At 49.2% G+C, this 27,452-nt stretch overlaps 6 protein-coding genes and 1 long non-coding RNA gene across 10 annotated transcripts in view; 1 reads left to right on the forward strand and 6 right to left on the reverse strand.

The window, feature by feature from the left end:
- LOC143149484 (uncharacterized) overlaps positions 1 to 27,452 on the forward strand; it is a 125,599-nt gene that overhangs the window by 25,982 nt on the left and 72,165 nt on the right. The gene's annotated exons all lie outside the window — the stretch shown is intronic.
- LOC143149454 (uncharacterized) lies at positions 1,479 to 9,281 on the reverse strand. Of its 4 annotated transcripts, XR_012992790.1 has the most exons (3): positions 8,139 to 9,281; positions 2,202 to 2,865; positions 1,479 to 1,617 (listed from the first exon to the last, which is right to left on the reverse strand). XR_012992790.1 is itself a non-coding variant. In XM_076316860.1 (2 exons), the coding sequence occupies exons 1-2, from the start codon at positions 8,341 to 8,343 to the stop codon at positions 2,414 to 2,416; spliced, it is 657 nt and encodes a 218-aa protein (XP_076172975.1). In that variant the 5' UTR covers positions 8,344 to 9,281; the 3' UTR covers positions 1,479 to 2,413. The 4 variants fall into 4 exon arrangements, 3 of the variants coding, with proteins under 3 accessions (XP_076172975.1, XP_076172976.1, XP_076172977.1); XM_076316860.1 differs by having other exon boundaries at positions 1,479 to 2,865; XM_076316861.1 differs by lacking the exon at positions 1,479 to 1,617 and having other exon boundaries at positions 2,441 to 2,865; positions 8,236 to 9,268.
- On the reverse strand, positions 11,126 to 12,794 carry LOC143149409 (uncharacterized). The gene is made up of 2 exons (XM_076316746.1): positions 12,681 to 12,794; positions 11,126 to 12,410 (listed from the first exon to the last, which is right to left on the reverse strand). Exons 1-2 carry the CDS (start codon positions 12,792 to 12,794, stop codon positions 12,168 to 12,170), a joined length of 357 nt encoding a protein of 118 aa, XP_076172861.1. The 3' UTR covers positions 11,126 to 12,167.
- Positions 14,455 to 15,073, reverse strand: LOC143148978 (longitudinals lacking protein, isoforms A/B/D/L). Its single transcript, XM_076315854.1, has one exon. It carries the CDS (start codon positions 14,906 to 14,908, stop codon positions 14,582 to 14,584), a length of 327 nt encoding a protein of 108 aa, XP_076171969.1. The 5' UTR covers positions 14,909 to 15,073; the 3' UTR covers positions 14,455 to 14,581.
- Positions 16,657 to 20,129, reverse strand: LOC143149410 (uncharacterized). Its single transcript, XM_076316747.1, has 5 exons — positions 19,747 to 20,129; positions 19,035 to 19,084; positions 18,880 to 18,963; positions 17,557 to 17,713; positions 16,657 to 17,073 (listed from the first exon to the last, which is right to left on the reverse strand). Exons 1-5 carry the CDS (start codon positions 20,127 to 20,129, stop codon positions 16,665 to 16,667), a joined length of 1,083 nt encoding a protein of 360 aa, XP_076172862.1. The 3' UTR covers positions 16,657 to 16,664.
- On the reverse strand, positions 22,968 to 23,965 carry LOC143149411 (uncharacterized). Its single transcript, XM_076316748.1, has 2 exons — positions 23,954 to 23,965; positions 22,968 to 23,860 (listed from the first exon to the last, which is right to left on the reverse strand). The coding sequence occupies exons 1-2, from the start codon at positions 23,963 to 23,965 to the stop codon at positions 23,171 to 23,173; spliced, it is 702 nt and encodes a 233-aa protein (XP_076172863.1). The 3' UTR covers positions 22,968 to 23,170.
- Positions 23,937 to 27,420, reverse strand: LOC143149463 (uncharacterized). Its single transcript, XM_076316871.1, has 3 exons — positions 27,283 to 27,420; positions 26,366 to 26,531; positions 23,937 to 24,798 (listed from the first exon to the last, which is right to left on the reverse strand). The coding sequence occupies exons 2-3, from the start codon at positions 26,515 to 26,517 to the stop codon at positions 24,483 to 24,485; spliced, it is 468 nt and encodes a 155-aa protein (XP_076172986.1). The 5' UTR covers positions 26,518 to 26,531; positions 27,283 to 27,420; the 3' UTR covers positions 23,937 to 24,482.

Consider the following 27,452-nt stretch of genomic DNA (forward strand, 5'->3'; position numbering starts at 1 on the left):
GGCTAATCTCGCTTTGAACGGTACATGGTTAAAAGTATTGTTTTTTCTTAGGCTTCCGTTCTCTCGCTAGCTCGCATATATTATGTATTGGTGTGCGCGCGACAGTGTTGGGCAAAATGTAAGCCGATCGGCGATCGACGCGCACGATTCTCGCGTGGTCGATAATCGCGATTAAAGAATAGAAGGCGAAATAATCGAAACGAGTTAGACCAATGGAGGGAAAGAAAAACGATGAAACGATCGGCCGCATCTCGGCGATGCTCGATCGATCGGCGATCGTCGCTTCGTCTCGCGATTACTTTTATCGAACGATCGAAGAAAAAAAAAACGAATAACCGTCGCGATCGACGATCGTTGCCCAACTCTGGTACGCGAGTGTCGTGTACACGCATTCGCGACCCTGTGCGTCCCTTCGCAGCTTATTGCGCACACGCGCGCGTTCCCTTCGGAGGCAGCAAGTAATCTTAACGATGAAAACGAGCGTTTCCGGTTGCGTCCGTATGCGAGAAGCTCTTACCGGAACCCCCTTCGCTTCGACGCGAGTCACGCCCCCGTTTAGTCGCTCTTTCTTTTCTGCGTGCTCCTAATGTTTCAAAAACACATTCATCATGGTTACCATTTGCGTGAAACACGATTAAACGCGAAACTTTTCTTTCGATCGCGATCGGGGTAACGTTAAACAAGAGAACTGGAACGAGATGGAGGAATCGTACGTGTCACGTACCGGTAGCGATAATTATACCACGAAATTCTAATCCGAGGACTTGTGCACGATGATCGATGTATCACCGGCCGATTCCCGACCGATCGTCACTTTCGGAACAGCGGAAAGCAAAAGTTTCGCGGCTAGCAACGCCTACATCGAGCCTTCGTCGACGCTGCGACCACCTCGAACGCGTCTCGACTCTCGAACTTCCTATACGTTTCGAGATCTTACGACCGGTACGTTCGTTGCCGCGTCTACGCGCGGTAATATCGCCAATATTCGCGCGAACTCGATCGGAATTTTCAACGCGAACGCAATTCCCGAATGTAGGAAATTTCGAAACGAGAGCGTTTCTTCGAGCGCGACGAGAAAGTACTTTTCGACGCAGCGACGAGCGCGCGCGTTCGCTGCTCATTTTTCCAAAGAGTCCGCGATCTCGGGATAGAAGTTCATTCGCGAGTAAACGTTCGAGCGTAGGAAAAGTTTCACGCGACACGATCGGTGGTCGCAGCGTCCTCGATATTCTACACGCGGGTTAACCAACGCAACGAAGGAACTGCTTTTCGAGATCCGTCGAGCGGCCGACGTAATCGTTTCTGCGATTGACGCGCGACGAACGAACGCGATATACGAATACACGTGGACCTCTGAACGTGCACCCCGGGCATCGACGTCGAATATATATCCGGTTCGCAATTACGTGTACCTCTTTCGTTGCGGTTCTTCCAGGGTGGTGTTCCGTCGGGTTCTCCGCGTGGTTGGTAGTCCTAGCCGATTCTTCGCTCGCGATGGAGCATCTTGGTTCTCGTCTCGGAGAGAGAGACCGGGTTCCCGTTCCTTCGCCGAGATCGCTCGCCACGGGTCTCTCTGTCTCTCTCTCTCGTCACTTTATCATTCCTCTTGCCGTCATCCTAAACAGATTCTCACAGTTATCCATAAAGCAATGATCGCGCGGTCGATATCGCGTCTCGCGATCGATTTGGAAAAAATATCGTTTCCCCGGCCGTGGATCGGCGTATTCGGGAAGGGTCGAGCGTCTCGCGGGCGTGCATCGAAATTCGGCCCGTAAACGTATCGTTCGTGATCGATTCTTTCGTTTTCGACTCGGTTTCGTTCTCGTCGAGGTAAACTAAAGACCGTAAACGATCTCGAGGTCGGTCGCTCCGGTGTGGTTCCTCGTGCGTCGTTTCTCGTCGGCCGTCTCCCGTCGTGACAACGATCCAAAATACGGAATCGGCTCGAACGAAAGAAGGGCGGTACGGGTTCGTTTTGCGCACGATCGTCTCCGCGATCGGCGGACGAGCGAACGCGTAAGCGAGCAAGCACGCGGGCTAACCTACTAGCGGTCGCGTTGTTCGGTCGCTGGAAGCTCGAGCGGATCGCGTCGGTCTCGATTACTCTCGCGTAGCCTCCTCGAGGATCGAGGAGACCGGAGAACTCGAGTAGCCGGTTTCTCGATGGAAGTTCCTCGCGCGTGGTCGATCTTGGCGCGTACCGATCGTCTTCGCTATCTCGGCGATCGGTGACTCCTCTTCCTCTTCTTCTTCTTCTCCTTGTTCTTCTCGTTCTCGTTCCGGCGTCGGTGTCGTTCGTAACGCGGTTACGAACCGATTCGCGAGTATCCCTCGTTATCGGCAGTGCTCGCGCGTCCTCGTCACGGGCTCGATCGTTCGTCGACGAGGAACCGGCGCTTCTCCTTCCGGGTCGTCAGCTGTCGTCTACCATGCCGATGGCGGCGGATCCGGGCACGATCGTGCCACCTCGTCGTTGCTCGTCTCGGACGTGGTAACGGGAGCCGAGGTGCGTCGGATCTCGATCGGTTTCGAGCCGGGAATCGGTGGCCGGCCCAAAACCCCCTGTACGTTTCACGACAAGTTCCGCTGGTCCTCCCCGCACTCCTCGGCCTTCCTCAGCGACCTCTTCAGCTTGTCGACCAAACGATTGTGGAACTTGTTCAGGGAGTTGGAGCTGCCGGTCTTCGGCGGCGAGGACCCGGTGCTTTTGCTCGGGCTCTGCAACGAGTTCTGGGACGCCCTCGACGAGGTCCTCGAGAAATGACGGGAGGTGAGGGGCACGGAACGATGAGCAGGCGACGTCAGGAAGTCCGAGCCCGGGGACGTGGACAGCGACGGGCCCTCCGACTTTGAGCATTCCGACACCTGTGCGACAGAAAGCGATACCCCCTGTTTAAAATCTCGAACGCGCGCTACGGTGGACGCGCGGCTTACAGAAAACTGCTACATCTACCGGTGAGAATCTATCAACCTGCCCGATACCGTCCCGGACGAGATCGACGCTATTTTACCGGCATCGAGGCGACCGAATCGCGCGCGTGCTCGGCAAACGAAAGATATCGAAAAAGAACGGAGACGCGTCTCCTCTGTTTCGAATCGTACCGGAAACCGGTGCCTGCGCGAACGATCGACGCTCTTCTCCGCGGAGCTACCTCTCGATCGTTCCTCAACGTCCATTAACGCGACCCTGATCACCGACGATCGTAGCCCGTCCGAACGTGCGAATACTCGACAAGTTACGCTCTGACTCACCCGGTATCGAACGCGATAGAAATTCAAAGTTTCGTACGTCGACGCTTTCGAAACGCTTCTTCGTTCCGGAGCGTTTCTCGGTAGACAGACGCCTCCTTTCAAAACGCGCAAGGACCCGACTACTTTCACCGCGAGCCGATGCTTCGTATTCGACTCGGCCGCGAAGATCGAACCGCGAGATCCCGCGCGGGACTTTGGCCCGCTTTCGAATTCTTTCCGCGTTCGCGACGGGACGTCCGCGAACTCGGAAACGAACCACGAGGGGATGCTTCTCCCGCGACCGAGCGACGTTTCCTCTTTCCCGAAACGGACCGATCGATCGTTCGAATCGACGCGTCGATCCTTCTACCGATTACTTTGCACAAGAGCGAAACTTTTAGACCTCTCGGAGAAGTAGGTATTACTCCGAGGCATCAACGAATCGAACGTATCTCTCAATGAGTTGGACGCGTCGATCCCTCTACCGATTACTTTGCACATCAACGAAACTTTTAGACCTCTCGAAGAAGTAGTCATTACTCGGAGGCATCAACGAATCAAACGTATCTCTCAATTAGTTGGACGCGTGGATTCGCGTCGCGACTGGTTCCAACGATGTCAAAGTTTCCGCTCGGCTAGGCTAGGTGCACCGTGCGTTCGTACCGAAACGAACCGTTTCGTCGCGCGGGTGAAATTCGACCTTCGAATTCGATTCGCGGAGGACATCGACCGATCGATCGCGCGTACTCGAGCGCTTTCCACGACGTCGATCTCACGCCGATACCCGATTTCTCGCGGTGATACCGTGCCCTTCGGAGGGTGTTCGAATTCGCGAGGAAGGTTCCTCTGGCGTGGTCGCGCGCAAGACCCGATTCTCGAGGTGAGGCTAGAATCGAACAGCGGTTGCCAAACGACGCATCGCGTCGCATCGAGCGATCAAAGTCGCACGTGTGCACGTGCGCGATGACCGCGGCCACGGCGAATTTCACGCCGCAGATTCTCGCCGTCCTCCCGGTTACGCGCGATTGCGTAACCCGTTCGAGGCACACGCTCGATTCGCGACACGTGGCCTTGCGTACGATGAAAATAATATCCTAGCATCTGCGATACATCGACGACAACGATCTCGTCTAATGTTCGAGACCTATCCTCCGCGACGGAGGAAACGCCTGCCTCGAACCTCGAACGGAGCCTCGAGAGGTCCAGGTTGCGCCCGAAACGACCAGAACTCTCGAGATACACGCTCCCGTAGAAGCAGTGTCCTCCTCGGAGCTAGTTCTACTCTTATTCGAGTCGCACCGTTTTTCACAGGAGCTCCGATGTTCCCTCGATCGTCTCGTCGCGTTAGAAAGTTAGAAATCCGAGTTCCACGCGTTCGAGACACTCTCGTTCCAAAGGTTCCAAGATTTGAGATCGAAAGAGGAAGAGTTCGGTTCTTAGACGTTGAATGTAGCACCACGAATAAAAAGACGATTACGAAACACAAACCTTCGAGAGCAACGAAGACAGTACAGAGTGTTCCTCGACAACGGAACGCCGTGGAAATGTTCGAGTTTCGAGAAGTTCGCCGACAGGTGCGACGAATTAAAAGAACAACGAGCCGCGGGCTGGATCGTCGCGAACGTTCGACCTTTGAGAGACATCGCGCGTGAGAAGAGGTCCGCGTTTTCCGTAGATCTTTGGCAACTCGGTGGTGCGATCGCGAGAACCGAGCACCGACAACGCGAGAGACAGCTACGAGAAATTCGAGCTCGCGTTTGCACTTTGCACCCTCCCTGGTTCTTCTCCGGTTGCGTATCGCTCCGATTCGAGATCGTTCCGAGCGTAGAGGCTCGCGACCGGCTCGATGTTTCGAAATTGAACGGAACTCGAAGAGAGCATCGTTCGACCGGACGGAGAACGCGCACACTTGCACGCGTAATTGAATGTGCAACGCCAGTACAGAGCCGCACCGGCAATTTTCGCGTCGAGCAACGCGGCGATAACTATCTCTCTCTCTCGAGCCGGTAGTTATCGATTAACGCGATTTGCAGTACCGCGCGATCTGCGGTTTCCCCTCTCACTCTTTCGCCCTTTTCCGCGCGCCTCCACGAGAGTAAGACTTCACCTCCGGCGATTCCCTTTCTTTTTTTCCGTATCCGTTTATTCGAGCGGGTACCGATCGTCCGAAACGCGCGTAGATTCGAACGGAACTTTGAAACGTATTTGCGCGCGATTTTCGTATCGACGCGAGCGAACAAAGTTCGAGCAACCGTGAGCGTGTAACGCGGAGAGAAAAAAATTTGAAACGAGCTTCGCGAAGTAAACAAAGTCTTATCGAATAATAGCGTTGGGCGCGAGTAGGTCGCGCACGAAACGCGTCTAGAGACGGGCACGGAAGCAGTTGGAAGGATGTGCAAAGTGTCCTGCGTGGGTTCTTACAGGAGGGGTGTACAGAGAGGCTAACCTCGGTAGAGGTGGATACGTTATTTTACGGTAAACGATCGAGCCAGTCTACGCAAAGTACTTACTACTGCGATACAAACTACGCCGTGTGTAATATATATGCTCGTTGCGGAGGAGTAATCGCGCTCGGAACGATCCAGAAGGTAGAAAGATGGCGGCGTTCCGCGAGGAAACTGCTCGAAAAAAGTCCGAGGGCTCGGAAAGAGCGTACCTTCGAGGCGCACGTCCGGCCGTGTCGTTCGCGAGGGAAATAAATAATGCGCGATCGATAACGCGCGAGCACCGAGAGATCCCCCGATCGTCACCGGCTCAAAGTGTAAAGTATGAATCTTCGATTACCGTGATTCGATGTCCGTCAACGGGAGGAACGATTTCGAAATCACGAGATAACGATATCGCGATTATCGGAGGCTTCCTCGATACGATCGGTTTCCATGGAAATCGACGAAGAGATCGGCACCCGCGAAAATCGATCGAGAACCGGAAGATATTCGGGAGGAACGATCACGTTTCACGGATCCCTTTTTTCGCGGTACCCTTTTCGATCGTTTCGCGAGAAACAAGTTTGCGTACCGGTTAGGGACCGTAACCGTAGGATCGAGGACTCGACGAGAGTTATCTCCTCCCGTGCTCGGCGTTATCGTCCCGACGTGGCTTTTCATTCTCGTCGGTTCTAATAGATACCGAGATTTACATCGAACAATGCACGCACCGACCAGCAAAAGAACAGATACGATTTCTCGTCCTTTGGCGTCCGACTCGGTCGACCGGTTGTCTCCGTTATCGATGACATATCGGATTATGGAACGAACAAGACATCCGATAAGGGGCGTCCCGAGCGAGAATTCACGCGAGACGAGATATTACTGCACGACGCGTTACGAAATTGAGAATCGAAGTTGCGCAATCGCGCGTCACTCCCGGGAAGAGGTGGCCAGATATCGTCCACGATGATGCGCGCGTGATTATTAAAAACTGGACCGTGACGATAATTCGTTTTCTCAGCGTGGATTTTAAAATTCGTTCGACGAATCGGGATCGAAATCGATTCCCAGGGATTCCTAGCTAGACAGTTTTCGCGATTACGTGGTCACCGAGCGAAAGAATACGGTCGACGCGGTATACTCGTCGAGAAGGGCCGCCGCAACGTGCTTTTCGCTCTGTTGTCTTCGTCAGCGAAATAAGACTGTCAACAACGATTACCTCACCCGAGCAACACGGACGGAATAAACACGGCGCTCTTTCGTCGCTCGCGCGTTCCTCGAGAGCTCGCTCTTTCCTCGCGCTGAACCGGCCACTCGAGTAACCGACCAAATTCCTCAAATTAGGTCCGAACGATCCTCTTTCTTTGCACCGCGCTCCAAATAATTCCAAATACTCTGAGAATCTCCCACGCGTTTCTCGTAAGGAGTTCGAACGATACGGCGAGCTCTTTCTCGCTCGCGAGATTAACAAAATTATTGCCAAACGCGGAAAGAGCGCGTGAAATATTCCGTGTCGAAATATAACAAAGAACAGCGCTGCGAACTCGTCGCGTAGAGTAACGATATCGATTCACGCGCTCGAAATATGAAATATGAAAATCCGTCCGTGTTCTTCGCGAAGAGAAATTACGTTCGAGCTACGTTCTCTTTCGTTCGACGATATCGAATATCAAAATCCGTTTAAACGCGCCAAGGAACCACCCCTCGATGCGCTTCCGACTCGAAACTTCTCTACGGTGGTTCGTCGCGAAATCAACGAAATCGTATCCGACGTTCGTTTCCGTGCCGCGCTGGAAACATTGGCTATCGAAATCCGCTCGCACGTGTCACTGTTTCGAAGTTTACGAAATTGATAGAATCGTAGCCAAAGGAGGCTGTTCCTCGCTGCGCGAGCAGCCTCGGAACGTTCGATAGGCTCGATCGTGTGCACGTGTCAAGTTAGAACTCTTCTCGGAGTTCCATGGAACGCGGTGCTCTTTCGGCGATCGCGAAATCGACGAAATTACCTACTCTTTCGCGCTCGAAATATTCGATGGCTAAATATATTAACACCCGTTCCCGGTCCAGAATTCGCTGTTTTGCGTAACCGGTGGAGGCGAGCACGGCAGTGGGCGCGAAAATTACTAAAATTACATCCGGCTTTTTCGAGGCCCCCTTTGGAAACGCGCTCCGTATCGAAATCCACCTAAACGCGTCATGGAACGCGATTCTCGGCTCCGTTGGTTCGCGAACGACGCGTTTTCGAGTCGAAAACCGGTTCCCGATCGCGGTTTCACGAATCAGCGAATCGGTTCCACGAGGGGGAGTCGCGAGGTACGCGGTTGCCGGAAACTCGTAGAGGAACCGAGCGTACTTTATCGCGTAAACGATAAGTCGCGGGATCGCGTTACGTTCGAACAATGTTGGAAAAGAATAGTGCGCAACTAGCGAAGCAACTCGAAACATCAACGACGCGCGAGATCCGTTTCGTGCTATTACCTAACCTGGGCACTGTCAAAGAGCGCCCGGCTTTTCTCCATCCTCCGCGTTCACCGCGTTCACCGCGTTCACCGCGTCCATGATCGGGCGCACTCACCTTCCTGCTGCGACATGCCTGAGGATTCGAGCACTCCGAGGATCGCCGGTGGCGATTAGTCTTGTAAATGTCCCACTCGTTTTTCACCACGGGCATCATAAACGCCATCTCGGTAGCCGGCACTCGTGGGCGCGCACTCTCTTCTTCCCGTTGGTTCTCTGTCCCTCTCGCGGTACCGTTCGGTTTCTCAGGGTTCTCCGCGGTTTCGAGCGGCGCGTTCCACCCTAGGGTTCTCCTCCGGGAGAGTTCGTAAGAACCGGGACCCGTATCGCGGGACGACTCTCTCGTTCGAATCGAAGAGGTTTCTCCCACCGGGGGGTGGGGGGAGGGGGGCGGTGATCCCTATGGGCGGTAACACTGTTCGCGCTTCACTGTACGAGGGCCGTGGTCTTTGGTTCGGCGAAAGTGGAGGCTGGATGGTCGATTAGCTCTCGAGGCGAATTCGCGCTCGCGGCGTGGATCGTCCGTGTTGAACCGGGTCCGGAGGCTGTCCGGCGATTCTCGGGAACAATTATCCTCGGTGTGTCCGGGTCGCTCGATTCGCGCGTATTCCGCTAACGGGGAACGACGAATCGTCTAGAGTTTTTGGTATATTCGTCGCGTGGAGGCGTTTACGGCCGTTTTCGGGTGTCGCTGGACGATCAGTTTACGGTAGGTGGCAGCCGTTGCTCTCGCTGCTGTGTCGACTGGAAAACTGCATACACGTCTCGTGTTGGCGTTTCACGGGTCGGTTCGGCGTGCGTTTGCCTTTTCGACGATGTTCGAATACACGCGCGTCCGGTCTGGGCAGCTGTCTGCTACGGAATGAGCACGCCGGCGGCCGTGTGGTTAGGTGTAAAAGCTCGCCACGGTGGGGGGACGGGTGGATCAGCCTATTGGTCCGTCCTGAGGCGGGACTCCTACGTCACGGGTTACCATTGATTTTCCAATGTTGATACACACGACGGCGTGACGTCCCGGATTGATTTTCTGGCGGCGGTTCCTGCTGGATCGCACGTACGTACGTGGACACACGCGTCTGCTAACTCGCGGTAACGTCACCGGACCAGAGTCCCGCCCTCCCGCCGACCCGCTCGCCCTACCGACGATGCGTAATTCCTACCTGATCTACCGCGACCTGTCCTCGACCCTTCCGCGAGAACCTACTGCGAAAATGCGACGCGATCGGCACCAAGGTCGCCCGGTAAATCAACGATGCTCCAAACACCGGGCCTACCGTCGACCCATCGTTTACCTATCGCGGGACAAAGATCACGAGGGAACTGTCCCGAAGGATCGTCTCGAATCATCCGAGACCGGACGATCGAGGAATCGGTAACGATCGATCAGTCGTCGCGCAATGCTTGGAAACTCCCATCGCGTAACCGAGAACTCGTTACGCGTCCGAACGCGACGTCTTTGTACCTTTCGTCGCGTAAAACGCGTTCAAATTGAAAAAAAATCGAGTTCTTCCGATCGAAATATCGCAAAGAATTGCGCCCGAGCGCTTAGGTGTTATCTTTCCTCGATACCTTACCGTTGGGAGTTACGAACGTTTTTTACCGATGGTGGGAAACAAATGTACCGACGGTCGAGAGTCGATAACGATCGATAAAACGCGTATCGATTTTCCGGCGTCTTACCACTCGGGAGGAACAGAAACTCTGTAATCGTGATTAAATGTTATTTAACGTATCTTTCGCGTTGAATAACCGTTACCGTGTACCGTAGGGAATTAATTGGTCGACGAACGAGACTTTGCGGAAGCGAGAAGGATTTCACAGACACGGCGTCAGAGTTGCGCAAGGAAACGTAAAAGTTGTTGTTTCTGGTTAAGATTCTAATCGTTTTTATTTTTTATTTACCAATGTACCGACTCTCTGTAATAGAGTATTGTAATTTGAAAAGGAATCGAATGCTTCGAGTGGAAGAATTGCACTCGAGCGCTTGGCAATCTTCTGCGGTCGATACTTTGTTCTCGGTACTTCGTTGTCGGTAACTCGTTGTCGGTAACTCGTCGTAGGTAACTTACCATCGTTGGTGTACCGACGCGTGTGGAAGTGCGACAAGTTTCGAGCGTTTGCGGAACGCTGTACGCACATCGTTCCCGGTGGCGCGAAAATTTGAAAACCCGTAATAGAAAGATAGAAAAACCGGCGACGTTCGAGTTCGCCTGTACAATAAACAACGATATCGTTGACCAGAGTCAATCGACGAGTAACTACGATCTTTCTAGCGCGTAAACAAGGTCGGTGAGAACGAGTGAAACGGAATTTTCGTAAAAAGTAAATTTATTCTGTTTGCGAAGGTACATGTCTTTTGTTAAGTAAACGCAATTGGCTACTCGTGCTGCGAGATGCGCGATCTCGCCGAGTAGTCGAAATAAATGACTGGTTCGTAACGTAGTTGAAAACTCTACCGCGTAATCGCTCTGTCTATAAAAGATAGCCCTTTCGCTCTGTCGTTTCGCGGGAACTCTTCCTCTAACTGTACATAGTAGTTTCGTTCGTGCTACGGACATCAAAGGAACTGTAAAGCTTGGCTTAGCGTTAACTCAATCGTCCAACTACTCGAACAACGCGCTGCTCTCTCTCTACCGTCTCGCTCGAATACTTTTAATCGTAAGCGACGCGTTCGAAACGCGCGATAAAATTCGATGATTCTTTCAGATCGATGCGATTCGCGAATCTCGAACGGACGCGTCGACGATTCGTACGAACTTGTGCTTGCGATCGTGTTACCGCGAGCGGACACTGCTTCTTCGCTCGGTGCTCAAACTTCGCTCGGAGTTTTTTTTATTTTCGACGGAATCCTCGAATCCGCGACACTCTCGTACGAAATATTGTTCCGCGTTCTGCGATCGAATTCTAACGGGTTTCTCCGCGGAACGGAACGGGGCAAAATGTCTCGCCCTAACCTAGGAAAACTTCGAAGCGTATTTAAGACGTAGATTTATGCTAGCTTATATTGCACTATTATCCGCGTAGGAAAGTTTGAATCTCTCGTCGCAATTAACGAGATGCGCCGCGAAAGCGTTTGCTGTGTTGATCTCTCGAACGTAAAAACTAGATCGTATCTTTGGCACAATTATAGAGGTATTTGCACTTCTGTCTTACGAAACATCTCGTCGATTCGCTTGGCTCGATGATTTCAACCACGGAGCCGTTTCCCCGAGGCTTTATCTTATTATGTACTTGGAGCACCGGATTAGAAAAAATTGAGACGGATTCGTTTACGGCCAGATCGGCTGTTTCTCTGTACACTCGTGTCGTTCCAGTCTCTACGGATTCGCAAATATACCTATACCGTCTACGCTCGGTGTACAATTACGACTTACACGCTAATAGATACTTTATTAATACCTTGTCTTTGGCGCAGACTCGACAATCACACTGATCACAAACATTGAAAATACTCTAGCTTCGAATCTTATATCTTGGACACCGTTGAATATCCATTACTTTTTTTTCATTTTTTCTTTATCGTGTCTAAATGCCCTATATATGTACTTTGTAGTTTTACAGTACTCGCGACTTAAATTACGTAAAAATTAAATCAGCACAAGCGATACAACGAAAGGCCTTGTCGAACAGCGATCGTATATACGCGGGCACAACTTTGCCGCGTCGTGCGCGCGTAAATAATTAAAAAAAAAGTAAAATAAACGACAATGTTCGACCGTTTCGTCCTTCGAAGAATATACAAAGTACTTAAGAGTACAACGTTACCCTTTTCGGTGGAAAGAGAATCGCTACGCGAATAAAAAATAAGAGAACCTTTCCTCTCGAATTAACCACTGAGATCGATGACGTCCGCGCGCCTCGCCGACCGACTGCGAGTCGATGATAAATAGTTCAATAAATTAACGAACGAATAAATAAATAAATAAATAAATAAATAAATACATAGGCGCAAGCTCGCGAATCGGGCGACCGGGTAGCGATAAAACTTGTTCAGTTTCGCGGCTTGAAGGTGCAGTTCGCGTAAAGGTGAATTCTCTGATGGTCCCTCAGGTGATGTCGATGTTTGAATCGCTTCTTGCACCAAGCGCATTGAAATCTCGGCCCGACGCCGCACTCGAGCCGCAAATGCCTAGTCAGGTTGCACTTGTGGGTGTAAGTACGACCGCATTTCGGGCACAAAAACGGGGGCCCGTCTTCCAAATCCTTCAGCACCTTCCAAACTGCAACATCGTTTCAAACGATCAGTGAAAATTAAAAAAAACAACAAAAAACACAAACGAACACCCGTCTCTCGCATCGACGCGAACGAAAATCGACGGCGGAAATGGTGAGAAGCGTGTTTCGTCTCGTTTCTTTTTAGCGACGACACGATAAGCGAGAGAGGTGAAACTCGGGACCTCGAGGGGCCTTCGAGTTACGCTAATTCGCGAAAACGATGTTTCGCTACCCGAAAGATTCATTTTCCACGCGTGTTCGTTAATCGTCCGGCTGGCTCGCGATTACTTCAACTTGAACGTGCAGCCATCGACGTATCTCTACGAGATCGTGTTCGAAGATATCGCGTCGTTGCAAAGAGAACATTCGTGGACATATTCTACGTGAACTATTTTGCGACATTGCGTGGACATATTCGACGCGAAATGCATTGTATTTGTTAGCAAAGGTAGGCTGTACCCGTTGACGATGGATCAACAGATTGTTTGAAAATTATTTCAAGGTACTACGAGGTTTCGTAAATTAGAAAATATTTATTTCCAGTGTCTTACAATGGTGTATATGTACGTATATATGTATACATGTATATATACGTACGTATATATACATATATGTATATATTTAATATAAATTTATTACGCAGGCGCGTAAGTAATCTTTTCACTGTACAAAGGTAAACATATATTCGCTTCGTTTCTCAACAATTTCTTCTCAGACTCACCTTTTACTGGCACTGTATTTCTATAACGTGTTCGCTGCGCGAACCTTGTTTCAACAATTATACATAAAATCGAGAATCCATAGGGTTGATCGTAATCGACGTTGATGCGTCCTCGAGCGTAAAATATAAAAAAAAAAAAAACGTAAACGATACATTGGTTATTCTTTTCCACGATCTTACCGAACACGGAATAACAATGGCAGCGAATCAGTCTATGTGCGGTAATAAAACAATAAATTACTTTCGAGATCTCCGTTTTCGGTTTATAATACAAAAGAAAATTTGTAAAACGTATAAAACGCAGAGCACGGTTCTCGCTTCGTGCTAATAATAGCGTTAACCGCGAGTAACTTTCGTTGGAAATAAACGATTAGTTTTAATCGTCGAACGACGTCTACGTTGTATAACGGGTACTATAAATATTGCACCATACGTTTAACGTCTCGTTCGACGTAGCGAAATTACTTAAAATAGGTACGCTAAAATTTCCATGTAAATTCAATGTCGCGTTCTCGCGTGAAAAGCACAAATTATACTTTCGGTTATAAGTTGGTACGGAATGCGTGACTATAAAAAAAAAAAGAAAAGGAAAACTGTACTAACGACGAAACACGAGTTAGATCATCGCGCTGAAAATTATTTTAAGCACTTGCAAGCATTAATTGGCAGCTTCTTGGAGTCGTGGGGCACGAAACGAACGGTATCGTGGCAACAACGATAGTGATCAAAGTCCACGTTGATAACTGTACTACAATCGCTAAAGTCGTTTCTTTGGAACGCATCGCGCAAAAATATTGGTAAAGAAATCGTACGGTAAAGAATTCCTCGAAAACGTTTCACTCGATCGAACCCTCCGTGGTAAATGCCCGTAGCGATGGATAATACTTGAACGAACATTTTCTCATCGAACAACGAAAGACAATCGTCTCGATGTCGCTTCGTAAGTTCTCAACGCGTTCACACTGTACGAGGAACAAAGTCTTTACGAGAAATGCGGTACAGCTAGGTTGTTCAGATTTCGAGATCCTGTACACCGGTGAACGCGTCAAGTACACTAACCGTTCGTTGAAACGTGCAACGTTGAAACGAGTGCGCGACAACCGAAAAATTCTTACATTTCTCGTTGCAGCTTCGCGAGATTCTCCCGATGAGAAACGAAACCGAGAAAGTTGCAAGGAGAAACGTAAAAACGTTCGTTATTGGGTACAGCGCACTCCTGGCCGCTCGGGGCCTTTTATCGAGGGGCAAACGCGACGTTTTAACGAGGCGTTATCGTGTATACGTTGCCTCGAGGTAGCCACATACCCCTACGACGAAACGAGTCAATCTCGAACGATTCTATCGAAAGAAATATCGGGACGATCGACGAATTCGTCCGTACGAGAAAATGTATCACCGTGTACGAGCACGCCCGACGTGTTCAAAACGGTGCACCGCCATAATCGTTTACGCGGACGGCCCAGGGCGTTCAAGACTTTTGGTGCGTTCTCATGTGCAAGATCAGGTTGTGCTTGTGCTTCGATTTCTTGTGGCACACGGGGCACTCGAACCGCGGCTCGACCCCGCACTCGAACTTGATGTGCCTGTTCAACGAGTGCAGCCTTACGTAACCGTTCCCGCAACGGGGACAAGCGTACTCGGAGGAATCGCGTGCACCGATCTTCGGGGTCTCGTTCAATCTCTTCTCGGAAGTCTTCTCCGAGAGGAGAGGCTCGTTCTCGTTCTCCTGGTCGTTCGTCGGGCACTCGATATCCGCGTTGGTCGCGTTCTCCGCCATTTGATTCTCCGCTATCATCCTCAGGTACAGTGTCTGATACTGATAGTACCACTCGATCGCTGCACCTGGCGAGTAGTTCCGTTCTAGAAAACAGATAAGTGGATCAGTACCGTTCCGATTCGCCTGTTCGCGCGCCAATGAGAGTTCTCTGTGTTCTGTGACGATGGTGTTACACACTGGGTGTTAGCCGCTCGCGGGATATGTCGATGACAAGAACGTGGACTTACACAAAGCACAAATCAAGGGGGCGGGCAGTGGGCGCGTGGGGCGTGGGGCGTGGGGCGTGGGGCGTGGGGGTTGGGGGTACACTTAACCGTTTACCATCAAAGCCAATCACACGGGATGATCGTGGAACCGCCGTGTTCACCGAGTCTGTTCGGTTCGGCGCATACGATTGCGACGCATCCGGGGGATGCAACGAGTCGCGAGGCGACAGTATTTGGACCGGGCCGAGTACCCACGATCGCGATCGCGATCGCGTCCAAGTACTCTCGATCGCGATCGTCGCCCCTACGGTTTGTGTTAGATGTTCTCTCGTCGCATCGGTTGCGTGTTAATTGAACGTGAAACGCGTTGGAACTGGTTATGGAATCGGTATCTGGAGCTACACCACGCGGAAGAGGGTTACGATTAAACAGCATGTTAAGTATTAAGTATAGCTCGTGTACAAGCACCACAGGGTTGTTGTTTTGTTGTTTCTGTGGTTGTTGCTGTTGTTGTTACTGTTGATGTTGTTGTTGCTGTTGTTCTCGTCCAGGTGGTACACCGGTCGCAGCGTGTTCAATTATGTAATCTGGGAATCTTGAAATTAATTCCATTTTATTCCATAAAAAGGACAGCGAGGTCGTCGGTTCGGATACAATGGCAAAGTGCATCGATAACAGCGATTCGATAGGAACGAAACGTCGTGACGGCATGATCGTGATTTATTTTAATCATCTAGTAACAGAAACTAGCGAAAATAGAATTCGATATCGTTAGGAAATTTAACGATCATCGCGATTTACAATCGTTATTATCATTATTATTAGTAGCAGTATCGATAATATTATTATTATTATTATTATTATTATTATTATTATTAATCTCTCCGCGAGTTTTGCGAGTGTTCGTGGTTGTCAGGTATCGGTACTTACACGTGTAACGTACAAATCGTTTTGAAAGTTTTGCATTTACAGGTTCGGTTACGCGATCTACGTTTAACCATTTTACGTACGACCGTGTTCTCCGGTATCACCGTTTTACAGTGTCACGATAGTACCGATTTTTATTCGGCGGCAACCACTGCGCTTACCCTAATTTATTTACCCCCTGTTGCGTAACGCGCCCGATCGGGAACCCGATCGAAAGAAAAGCCGAGAGCGAACAATGACAACGCACGCTCGAAAAGCAATTGTTTCGAACATTGTTTTTCTCAGCGTTGCGTCGTACACGTTGCACAGAATTTAACACGTTTACGTAACAAATCGAAACTCATTTTCACGCCCAAGGTTCTCGATCGGGCACACGGTTTCTCTCCACCCTAAAAACGACGGTTCGAAGAAATTCGTTCGGTCGTTGGTTCACGGACGTATGAATAACTGAGCGTTGATTTTTGTCCAACGTTTCGGAAGATAAAATAAAATTCGCGCAATCGAGGATCGTTGCAACCGATAAAATGTTTTAAATAATACTTGCGTCACGTGCAGTCTTGTTTGCGACTTGGTTCGAAAGACTACGTAAGAAAGAAACGATCGACACGGATCGCACCGAGTATTTTACGAGACTGTTATTCTCAAGGAACATTTCTTCTCGAGAGTACGAGAGGGCGACGATTTCCGATGGATCGTCGCGAGTAAAAAAATTCTTTGCAAAAAGTCGAACGTTCGTCGTTGTTCAACGGAGCTTGGGTATTTTGTGCCGACCCTGGTAATGTTCGTTCAATTTGTACTGGTGGTAAAACTTTTTTGGGCACAGTGTGCAACAGAATTTCTTTTCCTTGTTGCCACACTCGACCCTTTGGTGCCTCAGCAAGCTGTCCCTCCATTTGTATCTCTTTCCACAACCGAAACAAATGTTCATCGTGTTCCCGTCGTTCCGCGCGGCTTTCACGTCGAGCTGGTGCTGCGGAAGATTCATTCCGGAACCGTATGGCTGAAACCCCGACGACATACCGTACGGCAGCTGCAACATGGAGAACGAATCTGAAATTTAAAGAAACAAAACACACCGTTTAGGAGCTATCCACGAAACACTCTGCGCGAGAATGGAAGATTAGTGGCGGACAAGTTTGGTTTTTTTCTTTTCTTTTTCAACGAGACTCTTCGTAGGCGCGTTGCAGAGAATCCGGTGCGCGACCGTGATGCAAAAAAAGTTTTATTTCTCGATTTTACAGTCGACGATCGTACGGCGAACAATTCCCACCGTGGTCCAACGGGTAATAATAACGTGTAAGAAAAACATTGATACGATTTTATTCAACCGAAAAAATTAGAAACGAAGAGAACCGAGCGAGCTGGTTAAACTTTAATCGAGGGTACAGTTCGCTGCGTCCCCTTCTCCATTTTTCATTTCTGTTCTTTTCCCGGGGCGGACAAAGAAAGAAGAAACGTTATCGTTTGTGACTAATGAAGAAGTGACGATTCAACTCGTAGCGTCGATTGTAACGTTTCCCGCACTGAACGCACAACTGTCGTTTCCTGTTCTTGCCGCACTCGATGGACTGGTGTCTTCTCAAATTGCTACTGTACTTGTAACCCTTTCCGCACCCGCATCGATAGACTTCCGTCGATTGAACGTTCGACAAGATTCTCCCCGATTGATCCAGTACGTACCATTGCTCCCCTGAAAAACGAAGTCTCGTGACTAAGGAGGAACTCGTGGATCGAGCGGAAGCGTGCCCGAATCGAGGTCTCGTCGATCGATTCGGAGGACACTTTCTTCGCCGAGAAAGATACGACCGTGCGGTATCGAACGGTATCAGGATTCGCGCGGAACGAGGAAAGGATCGTTCGGTGCAAGTCGCGAAAAATTCCTCGAAAGATGGACGTCGAGTTCTCGCGAAGAAACGCAGGGAAAGCAGGCTCGCGCAACCTTTGCGAACGACATTGCGATCGTGATTTACGCTCGAATATCGTACAACGATTCAAACGGAGTCTCGAATGTACAAACTCGGGGAATATTAAAATTCAGACAGCTTTCAAGATTCATCGAATGTATTTTTGGAAAATGAAAATTAACAGAACGCTTTCACATGGGAGTAGTAGTATGCATTTTTGATAGAATTACGCATCCTATGATAAAGTCCGGAGAGAGTGTTTGCGTCGGGCGTCGTATGGAACTTGTATAAAATATACTTTATTACGAGTTCGATCGTAGCGATGCGCGCTTAATTTTAATCGATCGATCGATGGCATCTGCGAGAATCTATCGAAAACATTCTTAAATTTTCTAATAACCACCCCGGAACACCGAACTTGTCGCGTAGATCGCGATAAATCGAGTAAAGCGAAATCTCGAGGTACGCAACGCCCAGTGGCGGATCTAGACTCGTTTGTGCCCGAAGCTAGCGTACGAGGGACTCCTTTTGCGAGTTACGATGTACAAAAATAATTTTCCAAATGAAAACAAAAAAAAAAAGATCAGTCTGGCTCGGGGAATACTCTCGACGAAAAAGTCAACGAGGGTGTAAAACAATTTCGATATGAAATTTCAAAAAATTGAAAAGTTAAATCAAAAAACCGTTAAATCCCTTCTTACGCGGAGGGTCGAAGCTCCGTTGTTTTCGCGGTAGATCCGCCCCTGAGGGAATTTTGGAAACGTCTCGAAGCGGGATGAGAATTTCGTTAAGAAAAAAGTGATCGGTTCACAGGCCGTGGTGCGCGATAATGTGGTTTCGCAGCTCGTATCGGTACTTGAACTTCCGGTCGCATACGTGGCAGGAAAATTTCTTCTCCTTGTTGCCACAGTCGACCCTGGTGTGTCTCTTCAGGCTGTCCAGCCACTTGTACCTCTTCCCGCAGGCAGTGCACACGTGTTGGGCCTGGTAAACGGTGGCGTACGCGTGCGCGGTGTAACGTCGAGCCGAGCTCGATCTATCGGAGGATTCTCTCGATGCGTACGACTTGGCGAACAACGATCGCCGGTTATCCCCTATGCTTCGTGCCTTCTTCTCCAGCATCCACAGCGCGTCGTACACTCTCGCTTCCTCGGTACCTGCGGGAAAAGCGGAAAACGGTAACGATCAGGGTACACGGAACGCGAGGATACGTTACGCAAGAAGCATTCTACGGGGACGAATGTGTGTATTTTTGTGGCATCGATAGAGAATCTCCAATTTCTTTAGTTCCTTCGAGATTTAATGGACGTACACGCAGGTACAAATATTTTGCAACAATTCGAAACAACCGCTCTGTACACCGATGCAACGATATTCGGTCACTCCGGCGTATATATAATGTCATATATTATTCTGCACATGTACTATGAAATATTAATGGACGAAGCTACCGAAACTCCTCTCTCTCGGCGTAGACGGTAACGCGTGTGTGTGTGAACCGTTTGCGCGTCCCCGCTCGCTCTTTCGAATACTCTTTTCCAATTTTCTTCCACGTCCAATTGTTTCGGAACGGATCAACGGACCGACAGATACGTTCGAACGAAACCTCGAGCACGGGATCGCAAATGGTTAAACGGCCGATTCGATAATTTCGTATCGACTTTACTGGTGCGCAAAAGTCAAGAAATACGCTCGAGGTTCGTCAAAGAGGGAGCTTCGTTTCTGCCCCCTGTTTGCGAGCCGGTGAGGTCGCGCGAAGCTCGAGAAAAACGTTCGAGGTTCGGGAAAGAGGGGCCCCTCGTTCCTCTCCCCTCTTTACGAGCTGGTGGAGGCGCTCTCCTTGTCTCCGCAGACGAGCCTCTGGTGCCTCCTCAAGGTGTCCAGCCTCTTGTAACCCTTGCCGCATTGGTTGCAGTAAAACTTCTGCCGGTGCAACCACTCGACCTCTTCTTGCAGCTTCTCGAGGGAAGCGTCGCATTTCGCCTGGTGCCGCTTCAGGCTGTCCATCCTGGTGTACGCTCTGCCGCAACCGTCGCAGCGGAACTGTTGATGAGACTTGACGTTCTTCTGCGTCACGCTGGTCTCACCGGTGCTCAGGATGGACGAGTCGCACAACAGGTAGCTCATGGGCAGCTGTCCGTGAAACGACACCTCGCACGCGTCCCCGTCCTCCTCTTGGCCCTTCTCCGCGATCGTCGCCATACTCTCGCCTGCAAAGACGCGTTTCACCGTTAAAAATGCAAGGGGAACGCAACCGAGGGGGGCATCCGTGCAAAATTATGCGTTTACGAAGAAGCTCTGCCAATCAGCGAGAAAGCATGCATCTTTCGACGTAGCCGAGGGTTACCTTGCGGGCTCCATCTTGTTCTCCAATATTGGGAAAGTGTTTTCGAGGCGTTCGCGATTTGTATCGGGCTGCTGGTTATCGTACGAGAGTGGAAATAATAATAATGATCTTGTTAGGTGGTTTGGGATCGCGATTACTTCGGATAAGCAGAGACCAAAGGATATCGTTTCGAGAATGGTTTTTATTCAATTTGCGATTTTGCTCGAGCGAATCGTGCGCCAGCGTGACCCGATCGGGAGTCCATCTCGCGTCGCCGGAAGTATAATACATTCGCAAATATATGCAAACGATGCCTCGGTACGTACACTCCCCTCTGACGGTATTGGAACGCGTGCGAAAAATAAAGCGGGCTTGGGAAATCTTCGGGACACGGTTGCGATCTTTTACGATCGAATGAAACGAAATTTCATGTACGATAAAATAAACAAATTTTTCTCCTCTTCTCGTATAATTGATCTTTCGTATCGTATCCAGTACTGTTCGGTTCTACGATCGATACGAAACAACTGAACACGCTTTCGAAAAAAAAAAAAAAAACAAACAAAATACATCGGCCAAATCTGTCGATTTCGTTCTCGAAGACCCTGTACACAGTTTCCAACGCGACCCGGTGAAATCGACGATAACGATCGATCGAACCGTATCGTTCCGATACTTTTGGAGGGGAGTGTATCTACAAAGCGCAGAAAATTCTCCCCCCGATGAAAGCTACAACGAAACGCACGTTACAAAGTTGGCTGTTACAATCGTCGTGTGTGTTTTTCTTTTTTACACCAGTTTCGCGTTTCGCTCGCTCGAACTGTCTCGAGTTACAAAATTCACAGGAAGAACATTCACCGTAAACGGAACGAGGTAACTAACTAAATAACCGAGAGAAAAAAAAAAAAGAAAAAAGAAAACCGAAACGTTCCCGGTGGAACGCGATTCAAAGCGACTATATTGAACGAAATATAGAAAAGAAGTCCTCTCTCTTCGGGCGGATATTCGTTAGCGAGTGCCAAGGGTTGAGAAGCTTCCGAAAATAATTTTGTCATTCAAGGATTCCTATTCGGAACAGTTACGAGAATGGAAACTGACGTTACGGATGTTGCAACGTTGCTCTTTCGGTCCTCGTAACCGTTTCGAGAACCGAAATCGATGTTACAACGTTTCTCAACCCCTGCCGAGTATCGTTTAATGGTTATCCGATTCCGAGAGGAGAATCGAGTGCACCGTTTTCACGTGAGTGGACAAGGAGAGCGGTTTCACGAATTTCTTGCCACAGAAACGGCAGTATATTCGATCGCCCTTGACTTTGCAATAATTTTTCTCGTGTCTACGAAGACTATCGAGCCGCGAGAAGCTCTTGCCGCATTCCTCGCAGACGACGCTCTTGGTCGATTTCTTCCGTTCGTCCTGTTTCGTCGTTCCGTAGCTGCTGGCTACGTACTCGTACAGAGACTGCGGCATGTCGTATTTGATCTCTTCCTTCACGAACCAACTGCTCAGGTCCGCGTGATTTCCTGCGAAAAACGAACAGTTCGCTTTAACAAACACTCGCTCGCTGCGCGGCGTGGCTGGGTGATTCGAGTCGTACGGGGAGGAACATGCACACGAATTCTTTTTATCTTTTTTTCTTTTTTTCTCGCTCGATTTCTTTTCGCGACGATCGACGGGTATTATCGTCCGTAATCTGCCCAAACGATATCGTTTCAACGTAGCGTTGCGGCCCACTTTCGAGTTTTTTTTTTTCGAAAAGAGAACACCCACGTAGGCGAAGAAACGCGATAGGTGCACCCAAAGGTTGCTTATCAATGTTGTGCGGTACTCGCGGTAACGTAAATATCGTATCAAATATTTGTTTACTTTCGACACGTTGCACACGTTACCGTAAGTGTTCGAAACGAGAGTCGTGCCGAAAGTAAATTTTACTATCCGTTTTGTGTGTCGATTATCCCCATTGCGTAATATCTGTGCATCGATCGATATGTATTTTCGAAGAAGAACGGGCTCGTTGCTAATACGATCGTTGCGATCGAAAGCGTAATCGTTTCGTGATCAACGATTACGATGTTAATCGTGCCGGTTGATTTTACTCGCTTCGATTATTTACCCTTGGACGATGATCACCGAATCGATTGCACCGTAATCGCGATCGTCGATCGGATTAGATCGCGCCCGACACTGTACCCTGCCGTACACCTCGTGTACGTGTTCATTTTGGACTGGTAAAGCCGATTCCACGATTCAAACAAAGCCGGAGATGCGTGGATTTATCGTCGATTTTACTTGTCTTCCCATCGACGAGACGAACACTTTTCTCGACGATAAAAAGTTGATAGTTTTTCACTCGTTTCGATCGACGCGCGAGAACAAGACTCGAGACCAAGTTGGAAATGTTTCCGTTACATCGGGACAGAGAATTAGTGATACGTTAATCGTTGCCGATCGTTCGTGGTCTTCGTTGCGGAGGAAGCAGTTTTGCAGATAGGGAGTGAAAGATGCGGTTACTTGAAAAAGCAAGTGCGTTTAATGAATGCAGTTTCTCCATGAACGTCACGCTACAGACATTAACATACATTTCATGCGGTATAAATAGGTCACGAGCTCGGTCGTATCGTTCAACCGATGATGATGATGATGATAATAATAATAATAATAATAATAATAATAATAATAATAATAATAATAATAATGAAAGAAAGAGTCGCATTAAAACACACAAACACACAGGTGAGAAAATTATCGATCGAGAAGAAGGTAGTAAATTACGAGTGCCTCTATTCTGAAGTTATTATCATGGAATGTGCTACTATTAAAAGGACCCAGGGGTTCCCGTCCGTTCTTGATGGACGATCCGAGAAACACGATCGATCGGGATCGTTGCATCGAAACCCGATTTCTCTCGTTCGATCGATTAGACCGGCCATGTGGTCGAGGGGTCCTTCTGGCCCAGATCCCCGTAACCGTAGAGGCTGCCGCTGACGCTGTGCTTGGTGTTAAAGTGATTGGTCAGCTCGTATCTCCGATAAAACTCTTTCCTGCACATTCGGCAGTGATACTTGGGCAGTTTCCCGCACTCGAGTCTTTGGTGTCTGCGCAGATTCGCCATCCACTTGTACCCCTTCCCGCATTCGCCGCACATGTAATTTTGTATATGCTGTCCACGAGACGCGCGCGGTATGTGAGGCCTGATGGCGATCGGTGCGGGCTCGTAGCTCTTGGTGTCCGCGAACTCCAAGGCGGCAAGCTCGTCCATCAAGATGCTGCCATCTGGAACGCAAACGAAATCGGTTACCGCGTGAGCGATCGTGGACGACGAAACGCGCGTCTCGACTCGATCGAGAATCCAACGAAACTCGTGGTCCGTCGAAGAACCTGACCGAACGTCGGTGAAAGAGACCAACGCGCGAGAACAGTTTAAACACGCTACGAACCCGATACGATAACCGACGCGAGCCAACTTGCGAGATCGGGAACGAATCCGTAATATTTTCAACGATATTACGGATGATGGGTACCGGGAAGCTGGATACTCCTTTCGATCTGAACCCTTTCCAGGTGATGAGGTACCAAACGCTCGATACACGCAGTGCACAGAAATCTCCTAGGTGAATCGAAGCAAGCGATTGGATGGAAGTCGCGTGGTAGGTGGTAGATGGGCTTCGATCGCGAAACCGCAACGGATCGCGTGATTCACAACGAGGTTCATTGACGACAACTTTATTAAGTTCGACGAATTTTCGAAAATATACAATTCAATGGATTCGTCGCTGACAAAGTCTATACGAACGACACACGGAGATAATACAAAACCAAAGACAACGTTAATGGTAAACAATATTTCGATCCGCGAGGAACCGTGTCCGGTAACGCGCAACGATTAACGCTTAACCGTCCGCCGTATTTTACAGTTACTGTTTCATACGGTTTCTCGGAACGAGAAGAGACCGGACAATGCTCGTCCACGAGTTTCACGGTGATTTCCGTTCTTTCATCGTGGACGTTCGCCGATAACGAACAAAATACGGTACGTTTCTCTGGTGAATACTCGGTGCAAAAGTTTGATAAAAATCGGCGATCGTCGATTTCGGAAGCCGACGATGGCGTTTGGAGGTTCGAGAAGACGAACGCGAGAGAAATCGACAACACTCGTGTCTGTGAACTCGCGGGAACGCGAGAGCGGACGGTTGAGCGTTAGATCCGTAAAGTTCTGTCCTTAAATCAGGTTAGAATGATGCGCCAGTATGTGCTCTTTGAGTCGGTCGCGTCTGTAGAACTTCCTGGAGCAGAACTGGCACATGTTCCTCGCCTCCTTGTTGCCGCATTGGAGCTGATGTCGTCGAAGACTGTACATCCACGTGTACTCTCTGCCGCAGAGCGAGCAGGTGAAGAGCTGCTGGGATTGCTTCTTCTCCGAATCGTTCGGAGCCCTTGGGTACACGTAGTACACGTCGTTGTAGTTTCTTTCCTTCAGGAGCAGATCGTCCATGGGGGCGGTCTGATAATTGTTCATCGCGCTCCAGATATTCTTCGGCAGATAACCTGTCGAATAAACACACACGTGAACGAACAGCAACGGACAAGAACGTAAATACCTCGGGTCACGGGAATCGTTTCGCGGAGTGCGACCATCGGGGCAAATAGGAATCGAGTTCGAACGAGTCTGGACGGTGATCGGCCACGGGGGATGCAATCTGAGACATCGGGCACGATGGGAAGTTAAACTCGATTCGTTCTTTCGGGTGACAACGGGAGAGTAACGTCCATCTGGGCGCAGTTTCGTCCAACCCGCGTCCGATTTTAATCAATTTAATTTTCGTTGGATCGTTCGTTCAAATTCGTTTATTTATCAGTACATATAAAACACCATGTCCAAAAAAGTCTCTTCTTGGCACGCGTCTCGTCGAAACAAACACCGTGCCGAGCGCAATCGACGTAAAACGGAGAAACGTACTTGCGATTCGTTTCCGATACGATCGCGCGTACACTCGATGCGTTTCTCTCGATGCGTATTTGAAAAAGATTGTATACGTTAAAAAAACAATTACATAAACGTAAATGCGTCTTACAATTAAAGAAAGGAAATCTTTCGACGGTGTTACAAATCATCGCGCGAACGATCGTCCGCGATCCTACCGGTATGAAATGTTCACGATCGAGTCCGAAGATACGCGAAGACGAGACCCTCGACGAGATCCCCGAATCGTTCAGTTTCGCGGATCGTTCGAAACAGAGGGGGTTCGTTCGATGTCTCCGATCTACGTTGAGCAAGCACCTTTCGCTCGGTTCTCTTAAATCCCTCGAACCCCCTTCGATCGGCATTCTTTCGAATTCACAGCGCTGCGAACGAGACTCACGGCAATTCGCATAATTGTCTTTGCTTCGTTTCTTGGACAAAGCTGTAAAAAAAATTGTCGCGCGCAATTTACTTCGAGTACAAAGAGAAGATCGAGGGTCGTTCTCCCATTCGAACGACGCGACGAAGAGGACACAGAAGAGGGATGCAACCGTTAAAGTGCATCCTCTCGAGCATTCCCAAAATTATGTCAATATTTACAATACATCCAATACTTGCGATCCAGAAAAAATTATACATTTTTCTTTACGCTTTGTTTCGTATCGTCCGGTTTCGAACGATAAGCGTTCAACGAACGTGGAATTATTCGAACAGTAACAAAGACAACGGTACAAAAATTTAACCAATTGTTGCGCAAAGATCGTCCGCGATTGTAAAAAATACTCAACACCGAAAAGATCCCTCGAGAAACTGGGAATATCCGGTCATAGGTACGACGCGCGGGCCGTAGAATTGGTTAGGATCGCGTCGCTCGTTTGGGAGAGCGGCCGAAAGATTGAACGTATCGCTTCGGTGGGAGTGCGGCTTAACGATGAACGACGCTACTCTCGTTCCTCGTTGAACGCCGGCGAGTCGCCGCTCTTTTCCATGATGTGACGCAGCTTCCTCTGGCATCCGACGATGTGAGCGTTCAGAACGAATCTGTGCTTGAATCTCCGATCGCAAATGGGGCAGACCTCGCAGGGCACGACGCCGCACTCGAGCCGTTTGTGACGACTCAGGGACGTGGTGGCCTTGTAAGTTTTCCCGCACCTGTTGCAAACGTATTTGGCGTCGGTGTCCTTGGTCTCCTTCCCCCTTTGAGTTCTGTTCAGCTTGTAAGGGGTGTTCGAGGCGAAACACAATTGGCTCCACAACGCGTCGCTGTTGTCCAGCGGCTGGTGTATATCTTGCGACAGCAACATCGTCGCCAGAAGTCCTGAAACGAGATAATTCGTTCGTTAGACACACCTACTCCTCTACCCCTATCGCCGTTTCGTCCTTACCGATGGGAAGGGAATAATATTTCCTTCTCATACTTTCGCGAATTAAGCGAGATACTTAAGCGTCGCGGATCCTGAAAAACTTCCTTCTTTCTTTGTTTTTTTTTTCTTTCTCTTTCTTTTTCTTTTTTTCGTTCGTCTTTTTTTACGACAAGTGCAGCAGGCTTCGTGGAGGGGAAACGAATAGATTACAGGAGAGAAGAGGACGATAGAGAAGAGCAAAAGTAGCCTTAAACTGGCAAGCGATAGAATAAAATTGTTACTCAGAGTGGAAGTAGTAGTATGCGAGTAAGTACATACACGATTACTTGCATCGACGAGACACGGTATTCTTCGTCCAAGGATCGTCGAGATCGGGGAATAATTCTTTGCAATCGTTTGGTCAAGCGGTTGGATGAACGTTCGCTTCGTGACGGAAAACGTCAATTTATTTTAAACATGGAATATCCGTACAGCCGATTTTTCTATACCGAGCACAGTTTTTCATTTTTACTCGGCCCTGTAGGCTCGATGATAGACAACAAACATCTCTGGCCGATGAAATTACAAATTTCGACATTCGCTATAAATACGCCGGGATCATAAATAATACGATACGTTTATTTTACATCGAAGACGAAACGCGGCAATTATTCGCAAAATTCATTGGGAGAACATGAACATTGGTACAATAATTTACTCGCAGACCTGTTCTTTTATCACATTTGCAGAAACACTTCCGTCGTTAAGGCATCCCGTCGATCTTCTTTCTCTCGCGTAAAATTTTTTACAACGCTCCAAAGATTTCTCGTAAAACTGTACCCTGTTGCGGACGAACAAATCGAATTATCCTACGAAATAACCTCCGGGTCCTTTTA

This window comes from Ptiloglossa arizonensis, chromosome 7 (genome assembly GCF_051014685.1).
Source record: "Ptiloglossa arizonensis isolate GNS036 chromosome 7, iyPtiAriz1_principal, whole genome shotgun sequence".
Lineage (NCBI taxonomy): Eukaryota > Metazoa > Arthropoda > Insecta > Hymenoptera > Colletidae > Ptiloglossa > Ptiloglossa arizonensis.

Bases quoted from the DNA above. Each gene is read 5' to 3' on its own strand.
- LOC143149454 (XM_076316860.1), bottom strand. From the start codon at position 8,343: ATGGCGTTTATGATGCCCGTGGTGAAAAACGAGTGGGACATTTACAAG. The intron at 2,866-8,138 runs GTAATAGCACGA...TCTGTCGCACAG, and splicing joins TTTGACAGTGCCCAGGTTAG to GTGTCGGAATGCTCAAAGTC.
- LOC143149410 (XM_076316747.1), bottom strand. From the start codon at position 20,129: ATGGCGACGATCGCGGAGAAGGGCCAAGAGGAGGACGGGGACGCGTGC. The intron at 19,085-19,746 runs GTAAAGAGGGGA...CTTTTCCCGCAG, and splicing joins GAGAGCGCCTCCACCAGCTC to GTACCGAGGAAGCGAGAGTG. The intron at 17,074-17,556 runs GTGCGTTCAGTG...TTTAAATTTCAG, and splicing joins AAGAACAGGAAACGACAGTT to ATTCGTTCTCCATGTTGCAG.
- LOC143149463 (XM_076316871.1), bottom strand. From the start codon at position 26,517: ATGTTGCTGTCGCAAGATATACACCAGCCGCTGGACAACAGCGACGCG. The intron at 24,799-26,365 runs GTGCGGGAAAAC...TTTATTCGACAG, and splicing joins GCCAAATACGTTTGCAACAG to GTTATCTGCCGAAGAATATC.
- LOC143148978 (XM_076315854.1), bottom strand. From the start codon at position 14,908: ATGATAGCGGAGAATCAAATGGCGGAGAACGCGACCAACGCGGATATC.
- LOC143149409 (XM_076316746.1), bottom strand. From the start codon at position 12,794: ATGTCGCAAAATAGTTCACGTAGAATATGTCCACGAATGTTCTCTTTG. The intron at 12,411-12,680 runs GTAATCGCGAGC...CTGATCGTTTGA, and splicing joins GGCTGCACGTTCAAGTTGAA to AACGATGTTGCAGTTTGGAA.